The 12,514-nt window shown below is 46.3% G+C and overlaps 6 protein-coding genes across 6 annotated transcripts; 4 read left to right on the forward strand and 2 right to left on the reverse strand.

Moving 5' to 3' along the window:
- Positions 1-696: 696 nt before the first annotated feature.
- T069G_03205 (conserved oligomeric complex COG6 domain-containing protein) lies at positions 697-2,778 on the forward strand (the record flags this gene model as incomplete). Its single annotated transcript, XM_056170415.1, has 3 exons — positions 697-972; positions 1,027-1,695; positions 1,741-2,778. 3 exons carry the CDS (start codon positions 697-699, stop codon positions 2,776-2,778), a joined length of 1,983 nt encoding a protein of 660 aa, XP_056031307.1.
- A 194-nt stretch (positions 2,779-2,972) lies between these two features.
- On the reverse strand, positions 2,973-4,542 carry T069G_03206 (CBS domain-containing protein; the record flags this gene model as incomplete). The annotated part of the gene is made up of 3 exons (XM_056170416.1): positions 2,973-3,612; positions 3,679-4,142; positions 4,201-4,542. The coding sequence occupies 3 exons, from the start codon at positions 4,540-4,542 to the stop codon at positions 2,973-2,975; spliced, it is 1,446 nt and encodes a 481-aa protein (XP_056031308.1).
- Positions 4,543-5,301: 759 nt separating this feature from the next.
- Positions 5,302-8,941, forward strand: T069G_03207 (HEAT-like repeat domain-containing protein; the record flags this gene model as incomplete). The annotated part of the gene is made up of 7 exons (XM_056170417.1): positions 5,302-5,484; positions 5,560-5,779; positions 5,863-6,038; positions 6,097-6,528; positions 6,588-7,552; positions 7,595-8,659; positions 8,734-8,941. 7 exons carry the CDS (start codon positions 5,302-5,304, stop codon positions 8,939-8,941), a joined length of 3,249 nt encoding a protein of 1,082 aa, XP_056031309.1.
- A 762-nt stretch (positions 8,942-9,703) lies between these two features.
- Positions 9,704-10,614, forward strand: T069G_03208 (EMG1/NEP1 methyltransferase domain-containing protein; the record flags this gene model as incomplete). The annotated part of the gene is made up of 3 exons (XM_056170418.1): positions 9,704-9,743; positions 9,818-10,086; positions 10,138-10,614. 3 exons carry the CDS (start codon positions 9,704-9,706, stop codon positions 10,612-10,614), a joined length of 786 nt encoding a protein of 261 aa, XP_056031310.1.
- Positions 10,615-11,119: 505 nt separating this feature from the next.
- T069G_03209 (zinc-finger double-stranded RNA-binding domain-containing protein) lies at positions 11,120-11,583 on the forward strand (the record flags this gene model as incomplete). Its single annotated transcript, XM_056170419.1, has 3 exons — positions 11,120-11,169; positions 11,221-11,400; positions 11,466-11,583. 3 exons carry the CDS (start codon positions 11,120-11,122, stop codon positions 11,581-11,583), a joined length of 348 nt encoding a protein of 115 aa, XP_056031311.1.
- Positions 11,584-11,677: 94 nt separating this feature from the next.
- Positions 11,678-12,424, reverse strand: T069G_03210 (DASH complex subunit dam1 domain-containing protein; the record flags this gene model as incomplete). Its single annotated transcript, XM_056170420.1, has 3 exons — positions 11,678-11,870; positions 11,937-12,019; positions 12,095-12,424. 3 exons carry the CDS (start codon positions 12,422-12,424, stop codon positions 11,678-11,680), a joined length of 606 nt encoding a protein of 201 aa, XP_056031312.1.
- Between the last annotated feature and the right edge of the window lie 90 nt (positions 12,425-12,514).

Below are 12,514 nucleotides of genomic sequence, written 5' to 3' on the forward strand. Positions count from 1 at the left end.
TGACAGCTCACGCTTTAATATATTATTTCGTGCAGAGATACAAGGCTCTAGAGCCCCTAGCAATTGGGTGCAAGTAGGAGGTGCATGGGAAAGGGCTGTGTAAAGTGGGGTTGACCTTGGATGAGTGTATTAACTCTGCTCCCCTGAAACATAAACAATTTAGAGAAAAAACAATAATGAAGTAAAAACCAATGCGTAACAATTTATTTATATGTATTGGCTAGATGGAATAAAAAGCAGAAATATTAGTTTCGATTTATTTAGACTAAATGAAACGCAAAAAAAACCCCCCGCGGGACTCGAACCCGCAATCTTAAGATTCCATCTATAGAAGTCTTACGCCTTAGCCATTAGGCCAGGGGGGCTTGCTGAGCTATTACTAGCTCCTTGTGGTGATAGGACGCCGACTCAGTTTACTTATAAGCATACACCGGTCTCCAAGCCCTTTTCTACAGCAAGTACAAGTTCAATTTCTCAACCTAATACTTAACTTTCTTTAAAATTAAATAAATAATACCCTTTTTAAAATTTAATTATTATTACTTTATATTTTAATAATTAATACTTCAACATTTTATTACATTTAATTTAAAATTATTAAATAATTTTAATTATTATGAAATCGTATGACTTACACGTCTACGGTTCATACACCAATTACCTTATGTAGTCGCATCTCGCTCTTCGACTGCTCCAATGGCTTCACCGAATAGTGCCAATCCTCATCATGGCCTATCGTGGACCTCTTCAAGTGCACCTAGTGGGAAAGGAGCTGATCTTATGGTCCTAAAGGCTGCATCTGTACTTTCCACTTCTTATTCTGATAACGACTTTCGCGATGCCATTCTCTTAGCCGATCAACGATTCGTGGGAAGCAGTGGTAAAACTAGGCGCCTACTTCGTCTGGATCTTCTAGGAGAAGCAATTAGCTGCAATGGCGAAATTGTTAAGGAAATGGGCGCTGTTGCAGAGGTACGTTAGACCCTACCCATTCCCAATAGGATACTGTGGTAGTAACCCAAGCAGCGACTGAAACTCGTCCGAGGAGTAGTGGATAGATTGAACTCTAGGATCGAGGATATAAAATGCCAAATCGATCTGGCTCATGACCGAACCGCACCGGCATTGCAAGGAATGTCGTCCCTTTTCGAGCAGCGCATGGAAATCGAGAGGAAGCAAGAGACTCTCAGCGCAGTTGAACGTTATTTCGTTATGACAGAGGACGAGATTGACTCTCTTACTTCAACTATCAGACCAGTTGACAATGAATTTTTCACCAATCTACAAAAGGCGAAGAATATCACTCTTGGCTGCGACATTCTTCTTGGATTTGAAAACCAAACCCTCGGCTTAGAATTGATCGACCGGACGTCTGTGCATATAAATATGGCTTTCCAAAAGCTTTACAAGTGGGTTCAGCAAGAATTCAGGACACTGAATTTAGAAAATCCCAATGTGAATCCTTGCATGCGACAGGCTTTACGAGTCCTTGCAGAAAGGCCTTCTCTGTTTCAGAATTGTCTGGACTTTTTTTCAGCATCCAGAGAACGATTTTTATCAGAAGCTTTTCACTGCGCCCTTACAGGCATTACACCACAAGGGACCGAAGATGCAACTACTAGGCCTATTGATCTAACAGCACATGATCCTCTCCGCTATGTCGGCGATATGTTTGCTTGGGTTCACTCTGCCACGGTGGGCGAGAGAGAAGCGCTTGAGACTCTTTTTGCTGTCGACAAGAATGATGTATTCAAAACGTCAACCACAAGTCTAAATGCAAATCTCTGGACTCTACCCTCGGATGAGGCTTCGCAAGGCACCGATTTCAAGGTTCTTGAAGCCCTCAGCCACCTAATGGATCGTAGTTTCTCGCCTGTTGTTCGAATACTACGTCAACGGGTCGAGCAGGCAGTACAATCCAACGAGGATGTCATTCCTGCCTACAAGATCTCCACGCTTCTCAATTTCTACAGAGCTACCTTTGAAAAGCTTCTGGGTTCAGGATCGGGCTTAGAAGATTGTACAGGAGGTCTTGAGAAAGAAGCTAAGAGACAGTTCCGATCACTCGTCAGAGATAATATTCTCTCTATCCAAGGAGAGTTCCAGCAAGTCCCTTCGAACCTAGAACCACCTCGATTTCTTCAAGATGCCTTTAAGCAGCTTGGTACCATTCTGCAGACTTACGAATCCTCCTTATCTGCGTCTGCAGATTCTGGCAGCGAGGCACAGAGCATATTGTCACAAGCTTTTGATCCATTTATGTCTGGCTGCGAGGAGATAGCAAAGCCTATGACGTATCCCGAGGGCGGAATATTCCTTGTCAACTGCAAACTTGCGGCGGCTCTTTGTCTTGACAGCTTTGAAAGTACAATTTCCCGAGCGAGTCAGATTCGAGAAGATATTTCAAGGGACGTCCTGAACTTGGTTGATAACCAACATATTACTTTTCGCCAGAAATCGGGTTTGGATACCCTGCTAAACTTCTTAGACAACGGTAAACTTGCTGAGATAGATCAAGCTTCTGTTATTCAAGCAAGCCAGGAGCTCGACGATTTTCTTCCTTCCGCATTGATGGACGCAATGGACAGGCTGAAGGGACTACAAGATTCAGAAATAGCTCGTGCTATTGTAGAACAGGCAGCTGAAAAATTCTGCACTGATTTCGAGAGATTGGAAGAGGCTATTGAAAGGCAGAGCGGCGATGAGGACGTATCCAGTCCACTTGGGGACTTAAGATTCTCAAGGACATCGGCTGATATCCGCGTGCTCCTCTCTTGATACTGAAAACATGATGAATCCAAACTAATATACTTACTACCATAATATATTAATTAACTCTCAAAGTACATGCTTCACCCTTCATCAATTACATCGTATTTAGCATTATCAAAGAGTATGAACATTTGTGCAACGCCTGTGTCAAGAACAGCCTCAAAAGTTTTCCACGAATTAAACTCGAATATCACAGTACGTTACCTCCTTGTTTCCACGCTGGACCGTAAAGACTCTACGCTGGGCCGTACGGAGCTGCTCGAGCTGCGTCGGCGGCGTACTCTCTGTTCCCATGGCTCAGAGGGGTGCAATCCTGTAGATTTGGCAAATATGTTGAGAATATCTGTTAGCGAGACCACTCCGATTAGTTTTCCTGACAACAGAGCCCCGGCCATCGAAGCTGCCGGAACGGTGACTGCAGGCACAGCAGATGCAATCGGTCCTGGAACTGTCCCCGCTGATATAGAAGTTTGTGATGTGGTCATTGGTGTCGTAGGCGTTGACATAGGTGACGATTGTGGTCCTGCATCCACAATCCACATCCGATGCGATTTTGTTGCCACCAATTTGGCTACGGTGTGTGCCAATGTTGAGTAAGGGTTTACGTAGAAAACGGGATAGACATCCTGTCCCCTTTCCACCCCTTTTTCGTTTAGAATGATGGAAATGAAGTGCATACAAGAGTTACCAAGCAAATATGCACTCGAGGAGCTTGTCAAATGCCGCACGTCCTTTGTTGAGATGTTGCCCACCACATTTTGTCCGTTGTCTACAATAGCTACGCTTGAAAGACCCTCATCATACATGAGTGATAAAGCTTCAGTAAGAGGAGCGTCGGCGCTAAGGGCTTGTCAGTTCGACTTCCTGAGTATGTAGTGCATTACTATTGGCATTGAGTGTACTCACTGGACGGAGATTATCGGCCGCACTCCAATTCCTAACTCTTGTAGCGTGACTGGATTAAGTCGTTCAATGGTGGGAAAATTGATCCCTTCGTTCCAGAAGAACTCCACCATGCGAAGTTGGCTTATAATCCCAATAACATTCCCAGCTTGTTCAGTAACCAAGATTCTGTGTATTCCGCTACCAAGCTTTTCTATAGCTTGAGCTAGATTCACACCTGAGTCCAATTTGACGATGGCTTCTCTGGAACACAAGGTCTGGATCTCGCGAAGTGATATACGAGCTCCTCCTTGAGCCTTGGTCATGATGTCATGAAAAAGCGTGGCTTGATCACTCTCAGGCCGAGAAACACCCACAACGGTGAGGAGGTAGGCATTCAGATCGTTATAATCAAAACAGAATGTTGGCGATGTAGCAGAAGCTTCGTCTCTGACGAGAACAACGCCGGTTGAACTCTGGAGGAGCATCTGGTAATGGCGTCAGTATGGACAGAACAACCATGCGAATTCAATGGGTCGCATTTACCAATGTGGCTTCCTCCACGCTACCTCCGATTTCAATCCAGTTTACATCCTCAGCTGTAATAAGCTCTCCTATGGTGATGTCTCTCCATTCTCGCCCGACAAACTTGGGGTTTTGGTGTTTGTTGGTGGAAGGTGGGTGAATGAGAAGGTCTTGGATTGCAGCTTGGGTCAGAGAGGGGTGTCGATGGCGGGGCGAAGGTGGAGGATTGCGGAATCCTTCAGTGAAGCTTTGTCGATGGGAAGCCTTGCTGGTGCTCGAGCTCGAAGGCGACCTGTGTGGCGACGGCGAGGCCTTTGCCTCAGGTAACTTGGAGGGAATATCTGAATCGGTATTGAAAGACATATTAAATCCTGCTGTTGTTGCGTCCTTATCCGTTACATATTAACAGGATTTCATGGAGAGAACAGCAAGTGGGTAAAAGTTGATCGAAGAGTGAGTGTATGGCGTATGCGCAAGCGAAGCAACTTGTAGGTGATCCAGAGAAGATGTACCAGTCGTACTCCTCTCACCTCACTACGGCCGACCTTAGCAGTACCTGTGGCGGTACTCAGCACGTCGCAATACTGTAAGAGGCTTCCTCAGTAGCTCCATTGCTCCATTCTTTTTTGCGATCTTAGGTAGGTAGGTGGCTTAATCTCGGGTATCTTCATGAGACCGAAAGTACCTTGAATTCTTTGCCACGAGATACATGCCAAGGAAATATTTGGTTTACTCAAAGATGATGCTAACGATATTAAATGTTATAAATTTTGAACGAGTTTCAAGGCCGGCAATTGATTTATCTCACGAATTTTGATGTGAGCGTTTACTTATCGGCTCGAAGTACCTACCAGATACTCGGCATAGTTTCGACTGATTAGATAGGCACTATCGCAGTTTAATTTTTTCAGCACACGCCCAAGACATACCACACACCCTTCCCCTCCCCCACCTTGCTCTGTTACGCCCACCACAGAACTTCGATTTCTGTATTGCCTACTTTTCTTTTTTGTCCAGCCGCTAACTGAGCCGCGATAAAGAGTCTTTACCTCTTGACCTGATTGTTCAAACAACTTCGCAGGCATAGCTGCGCGGCGTTCTCGTCCGTTAGCCGTCGCAATCATGTCCCTTCTATCCCCAGACATACATGCAGAGCTCACGCAGCTTTTGCAGGCACTTCAGGCTTCCGACAATGGCATCCGATCTCAAGCTGAGGAGCATCTCCAGAACAGCTGGACAAACTCGCGTCCAGAAGTCCTTCTAATGGGACTTGCGGAGCAGATACAAGCTGGTGCAGATAATGCGGTATGCTTCACTCCCACGAGGTTTACGACTTCCGAATGGTTAGTGTATGAGCTGTTCCCTAACGTATTTATCTAGATTCGATCTTTCGCTGCCGTCATATTCAGACGGATTTCTTCAAAAACCCGGAAAACCGACACTGGGAACAACGTGGATATGTTTTATTCGCTAGTAAAGGACCAAGCCATCGTCATTCGCCAGAAACTACTCGAGACCCTAGGCTCTGAAACCGATCGAGCAGTTCGAAACAAAATTAGCGATGCCGTTGCTGAGGTCGCGCGGCAATACACAGATAATAGTCAGCCTCCATAGCCAGCACTGCGTCTTATCCGATCCTTGGCACGCTTCTCACTTGATACTAACTCGGATTTTTTTTTGTAGATGATTCTTGGCCGGAACTTCTGGGAGCGCTCTTCCAGTTAAGCCAGGCAATAGAAGCTGAAAAGCGCGAGACCGCATACAGAGTTTTTGCTACGACTCCCGGAATCATCGAGAAGCAACACGAGGAAGCCGTTCTGCAGGCCTTCCAAAGAGGATTCAAAGATGACGCAGTACAGGTACAGTAATTCGTTCGCATGATGGAGGCAGCTTCTGACCACTCACTGTTTTACTTAGGTCCGATTGGCCGCTATGGATGCTTTTGCATCTTTCTTCAGGACGATCAGCAAGAAAGGCCAATCCAAGTACTATGCTCTCATTCCCGATGTGCTCAATATTCTCCCCCCTATCAAGGACAGCCAAGACTCGGATGACTTGAGCAAAGCTCTCGTGGCCCTCATTGACCTGGCGGAGACGGCACCGAAAATGTTCAAACCTCTCTTCCACAACTTGGTCCAGTTCAGCATCTCGGTAGTCCAAGACAAAGAACTGGATACTATTTGCCGACAGAATGCATTGGAATTAATGGCTACCTTCGCTGATTATGCCCCATCGATGTGCCGAAAGGATGCGTCTTACACGACCGATATGATCACTCAGTGCCTGAGTTTGATGACTGATCTTGGCGAAGATGATGACGATGCTACCGAATGGCTGGCATCTGATGATGTGAGTAATCGATAGAGATGGTTCAACCATAGGGGCAATTTACTAATTGTATTCCACAGCTTGAGGCAGATGAGAGTGATCAGAACCATGTTGCTGGAGAGCAAACTATGGATCGCCTGGCTAATAAGCTGGGGGGCCAGACAATCCTTGCTCCCACCTTCAACTGGCTTCCGCGAATGATGACGTCCATGGCTTGGAGAGATCGACATGCTGCACTCATGGCGATTTCTGCCATTTCGGAGGGCTGCCGGGATCTCATGATCGGAGAGCTTAGCCAAGTTCTTGACTTGGTGATCCCAGCTCTCCAAGATCCACATCCTCGTGTGCGATGGGCTGGCTGCAACGCTTTAGGGCAAATGAGTACTGATTTTGCGCCCAAAATGCAAACCGATTTCTATGACCGGATTTTGAAAGCCATTATTCCTGTCCTTAACTCGCCAGAGGCTCGTGTAAAATCTCATGCGGCTGCAGCCCTGGTAAACTTTTGTGAGGAAGCGGAAAAGTCCATTCTGGAACCCTACCTGGATGAGCTCTTATCACACTTGTTCCAATTGCTTCAAAGCGAGAAACGATTTGTTCAGGAGCAGGCATTATCCACAATCGCAACTATAGCCGACGCAGCCGAGGCGGCATTTGCAAAATACTACGATACCCTAATGCCTCTTCTCGTCAATGTTCTTCAGACTCAGAGTGAGAAGGAGTATAGGCTACTACGAGCCAAAGCAATGGAGTGTGCAACTCTTATTGCCCTTGCTGTTGGAAAAGAGCGACTTGGGCAGGATGCCATGACTCTTGTTAATCTCCTAGCTCACATCCAGACAAATATCACGGATGCAGATGATCCGCAGGCACAATATCTTATGCATTGCTGGGGTCGTATGTGCCGCGTTCTTGGTACTGATTTCATTCCTTTCCTTGAGAATGTTATGCCACCACTTCTTGAACTTGCCATGGCCAAGCCGGATATCCAGCTGCTGGACGATGATGAGCAAGCAGAGCAAATGCAAGGCGAAGAGGGCTGGGAGTTTGTACCACTCAAGGGCAAAATGATTGGCATTCGCACTAGTACCATGGATGACAAGAATATGGCTATTGAGCTCTTGGTTGTTTATGCTCAGGTGCTCGAAGGTGCTTTTGCACCATTCGTCGCAAATATCATGGAGAAGATTGCCCTGCCCGGTCTTTCGTTCTTCTTTCACGATCCTGTCCGTTATATCTCGGCCAAGCTTGTTCCGCAGCTGCTCAGCTCGTATAAAAAGGCTTACGGTTGCCCTTCAAACGAGCTAACTGGCCTGTGGAATGCGACCGTGGATAAGCTATTGGAGGTACTCACGGCTGAACCAGGAATTGATACACTTGCGGAGATGTATCAGTGTTTCTACGAGTCTGTGCAAGTCCTGGGCAAAGAGTGTCTTACGATAGACCATATGAACCGATTTATCGACTCCTCGCTCTCTGCACTGGAGGATTATAAAGACCGGGTGGCAGAGCGTGCTGATGCTAAGGAAGGGGCCACTGCTGATGACGTGGAGGACGAAGCAGAGGAGACCCTGATAGCGATCGAAGATGACCAAACGCTTCTCTCTGATATGAACAAAGCATTTCACTCTATCTTCAAGAACCACGGCGTTTCATTTCTGCCCGCTTGGGAGCGCCTCATGTCTACTTATGAAGGATTTCTTTCGTCACCTGATCCAACGCAGCGACAATGGGGTCTCTGCATCATGGACGATGTTTTGGAGTACTGTGGCCCCCAAAGTATTCGATATGCGACGTACATTCAACAGCCCCTTATTGATGGCTGCCAGGATGCCTCTGCAGCGATCCGTCAAGCAGCTGCATACGGTATTGGAGTTGCAGCACATAGAGGCGGCGCTGCGTGGTCCCCCTTCCTAGGCGGATCAGTGCCGTTCCTGTTTCAAGTCACCCAGGTTCCCGATGCTCGGAACGAAGACAACGTTTATGCTACAGAAAATGCCTCAGCTGCCATTGCCAAGATTCTCCATTACAACTCCGGCAACGTTGATGATGTTAACACAATAATCACGCGGTGGATTGACACATTACCAGTAACCAACGATGAAGAAGCGGCACCGTATGCCTATGCATATCTAGCAGAGCTGATTGATCGGTGAGTTGCATAGCATTTACCCAATGAGTAAAGAATGATAGAAACGAGGGCATGTGGCTAATTCAAATTTGCAGTCAATACCCATCCGTAATGAACCAAGCTGGCAAGGTTTTTGTATTCATTGCACAGGCCCTGGAAGCAGAAACACTTCAGGGGCAAACGGCTAGCCGTGTAGCTGCCGCGACAAAAATTCTTCTAACTGCTGCAAATGTAGACCCAATGCCACTGCTTCAGCAATTCTCTCCAGAGTCACAGCGAACTATCATGGGATATTTCAGCTAAGAGTGTTCTGGTCGCTAGATAACTAAGGTTTATTCGAGAGATTCGCGCAGGTTAAAAACTAGCGAGCAAATATAAAAACAATACAGCTACTCCTAAGGTACTGCTGGCGCGCTTGGGAAGTTGGAAACACTAAGCGGAAATTTGCCAAGATATATAGTACGGGTAGAGTAAATAATATGAGAGAAGGACTGAATGTGTCTTAATAAAGAGGAAGAGTAACAATAGTATACCTGATGACGGAAGCACTGGTATTTTATACAAACGAGACCAATCCTTTACTACTAGGTAGACACTGGGAGCGTGAATTTTCAAGCAGACATTTCAAAAACTAGGAACGTTACTTTATTTAATCAGTCAAAGCAGCACCAGTAAACATTAGCAATGTATGAATTAAATAAAGAAATAAACGTTTTCAGTAAGACTAGAAGAATAAAACTGAAAGTAAATCTATTTCGTATAAGTTAATAAATTAGTAGATTAATCCCGATAACCTTTCAATATGTTCTTATAGAGCTTTATTCATTTAACCCTTTTAATCTTACTATTGGGTAGTTCTGCTTATCTTGATAACTACCCAACTGATTGTACTCCGACGGCTTGGCACAAATCTACTAGCATCTCGAAGTCTTTTCTAGTCGCCTTGCTCACAATTTCCCATCGCAATTCGTTCCAAGTGTCAATTATCCCAGCCTTCTTTTTCTTCCCCCCCCTCCCCTCCCCCTTTTTTTTTTGGATTGTTTCTGGCCTTCATATATCTAGGCAATGTCGTCCCCCGATCCTCGCGCTGGCATGAAACGGCCTAGTAATTATCATTCCTTCCACTGCTTGTCACCTTCATGAGCGAGTGGCTAATCATGGCATTTTCTTCTTCTGCAGGAACGCAGTCTCTGCCACCACCGTCTCTACCTCAACTGGTCGCTGAGCAGAAGACTCCCATCCCGCTCACTGACAAAGATTCCCAGCGACTGATTGTCGTACTCTCGAATGCCAGCTTGGAGACATACAAGGCAGTTCAGGGAGGCGTCAACCGTGCCGGCCTCCACCGAGAGGAGAAATATTCGCTTCTCAACAGCGATGAGCATATAGGTGTTATGCGGAAGATGAACCGCGACATAAGCGATGCACGACCAGACATCGCGCATCAGGTTGCGTATTCGGGCCCATAGATGTTGGAAGCACGATACTAATGATGGTAGTGCCTACTGACTCTCTTGGACTCACCAATCAACAAAGCCGGCCGACTTCAAATTTACATCCATACAGCTAAAGGTGTGCTCATTGAGGTATCCCCTTCTGTCCGTATCCCCCGGACTTTCAAGCGATTTGCAGGCCTCATGGTACAGCTCTTGCACCGGCTTTCAATTCGCTCCACGACTTCCAACGAGAAGCTTTTACGTGTGATTCAGAATCCGATTACGGATCACTTGCCATCAAATTGTCGAAAAGTAACTCTTAGTTTTGATGCTCCAGTAGTTCGCGTACGTGAGTACATGGAGTCTCTAAATCCCAAGGAGAGCATTTGCGTTTTCGTTGGAGCTATGGCGAAGGGTGCCGATACTTTTGCCGACTCAATAGTCGACGAGAAGATTTCTATCAGCAATTTCTCGCTTTCAGCAAGTGTAGCGTGCAGCAAGTTCTGCCATGCGGCTGAGGATGCATGGGATATCCTATAAATTTGACCAAGGGGAGTAGATTAGCTTGCTGATCGAATACATCTTGGGCTTGACGTTGATACAACATCCCGTTTTGCCTAGCAGCTCAAAGTCAAACAAGGAATCCCATTTTGGCGCCATGACTTGTTTTTACAACCAAAACATTATGGCGCTAAGAGGCAACGAAGACACTTGAGGCTTTGGCTATTAGTAATTTACGGTTTACGGTTTAGTTTCATTTTATTTTTACATTCTCCTCATGAGACGACAGAATAAATAAAAATAACATGAACTAAAAAAAAGTGAAGATGAAAATCCATGAATGCTATTATTGATGATATATAACTTTTGATCACCGTCTTATTCATTATAATATATACGAAGGATACACGGGTTGAGTGAAAAATCTGAACGCTACGTCCTTATCGCATGTAACGATAAGTGACGCTGCTTTAAAAAAAAAAAAAACGTCTAGTCGCTGCCGGCGCAGTCTTTGAACTTCAGTTTGGCACACAGCTCAATCACAATGGGGGTTGGAAATAAGCGCACGCTCACAAAGACGAGGCGCAAGACGCGGTATGGCGGTTTTACTATTATGCTGGTTTCCTAAAGCTGACCTTTGAATAGCGACGTGGATCAGGTCATATCTGACCTTCGATCGAAGAAGCACCTTGCGCAATACAAAGACACTAAATTAACACAAGATCTGCCAGGACTTGGGAAAAACTACTGTGTGACTTGTTCTAGGTGGTTCGACACTCCCGCAACCCTCGCTACTCACGAGCGAGGGAAGCCACACAAGCGGAGGTGCGTCTGTTTGCATGTGGATGATTTCTAGTGGCTCTTGTTGATTTAACTGACGGGTCGGCTAGGTTAAAACAACTGCGAGAAGAATCTGCGATCGAGTCGAAATCTGGACAAGCACACTTGAATAAGATGGACATGGAGCAGGAACCTGCAGCTGAGGGCGGCGTTGAAATGGTTCTCTGATTTGACGTCGAACCTTTACAAGACGGCTATTAATGCCACGGTATATGAAAACAAGACGCTATAAAACAGCACGAGATTTTATCAAAGACCTTTTCTACCTCAGAGCCCGTCCTCGCGGCCGCACGATACCACTCGGCCGGCTAGATGAGCGACTGGTGGTTGGTCTGCCTCTTGTTGAGCTACCCCGTGCAGATGGTAAACGCGATTGGCGATGTTCAGGTCCCTTTTGCTTCGGATTAGGCCTCGTCGATTGCGGGGGGCTTTCCACAAAGGATATATCGGTCGTCCTTTCGCCGCCGTTAGCAGATCGATGCAATTTGTCCGGGTGTTAGGCCCTTGGGAACAACGCTTACATATAAGTTGCCTCTGCGTCGTGTGCTGGTCGTACTTCAGTGCTGGGTTGGCGGTCTCGACGGAACGACTGAAGTATGGGGGTCTAGATACGAGAGAGAGAAGATGAATCAGACAGGTGTTACATGGAATGGGACAAGGCATTCGGGAGCAGTAGCACCTCTGGGAAGTCGACGCAAAAAGCGTTCATATTTAGGCCGTAAAGAAAACTCGCAAACGATTCACCAAATCTAGCCAAACTCTCGTCTATAAGTTGAAAATGCATCATGTTTGCCTCAAGATCGGCCATGGCATCAGACAGCTCTGCAAATGCTGGCTCTAATCTCTTGAGAGGAAACGCGCCATCTCCATCGCCTGAAGGTTGCAGAGATCCACGGAAAGACGACTGCGAAGGTGGGCGAAGCGGTGTGGTCGGTCGAGATGTCCATGATCGCGAATTGGGAGGTTTGACGCTGCTTGGATATGCGTCTGGGGCAGCTGGTGGCACCATCTTGATCATCAATTATCTGCGTAAACAGTCGATATAAAAAGTGGTAAATTGTTCGGACGCGAAGTTTAGGTGACGTAGGGAGCTAGCAGG

This window comes from Trichoderma breve, chromosome 2 (genome assembly GCF_028502605.1).
Source record: "Trichoderma breve strain T069 chromosome 2, whole genome shotgun sequence".
Lineage (NCBI taxonomy): Eukaryota > Fungi > Ascomycota > Sordariomycetes > Hypocreales > Hypocreaceae > Trichoderma > Trichoderma breve.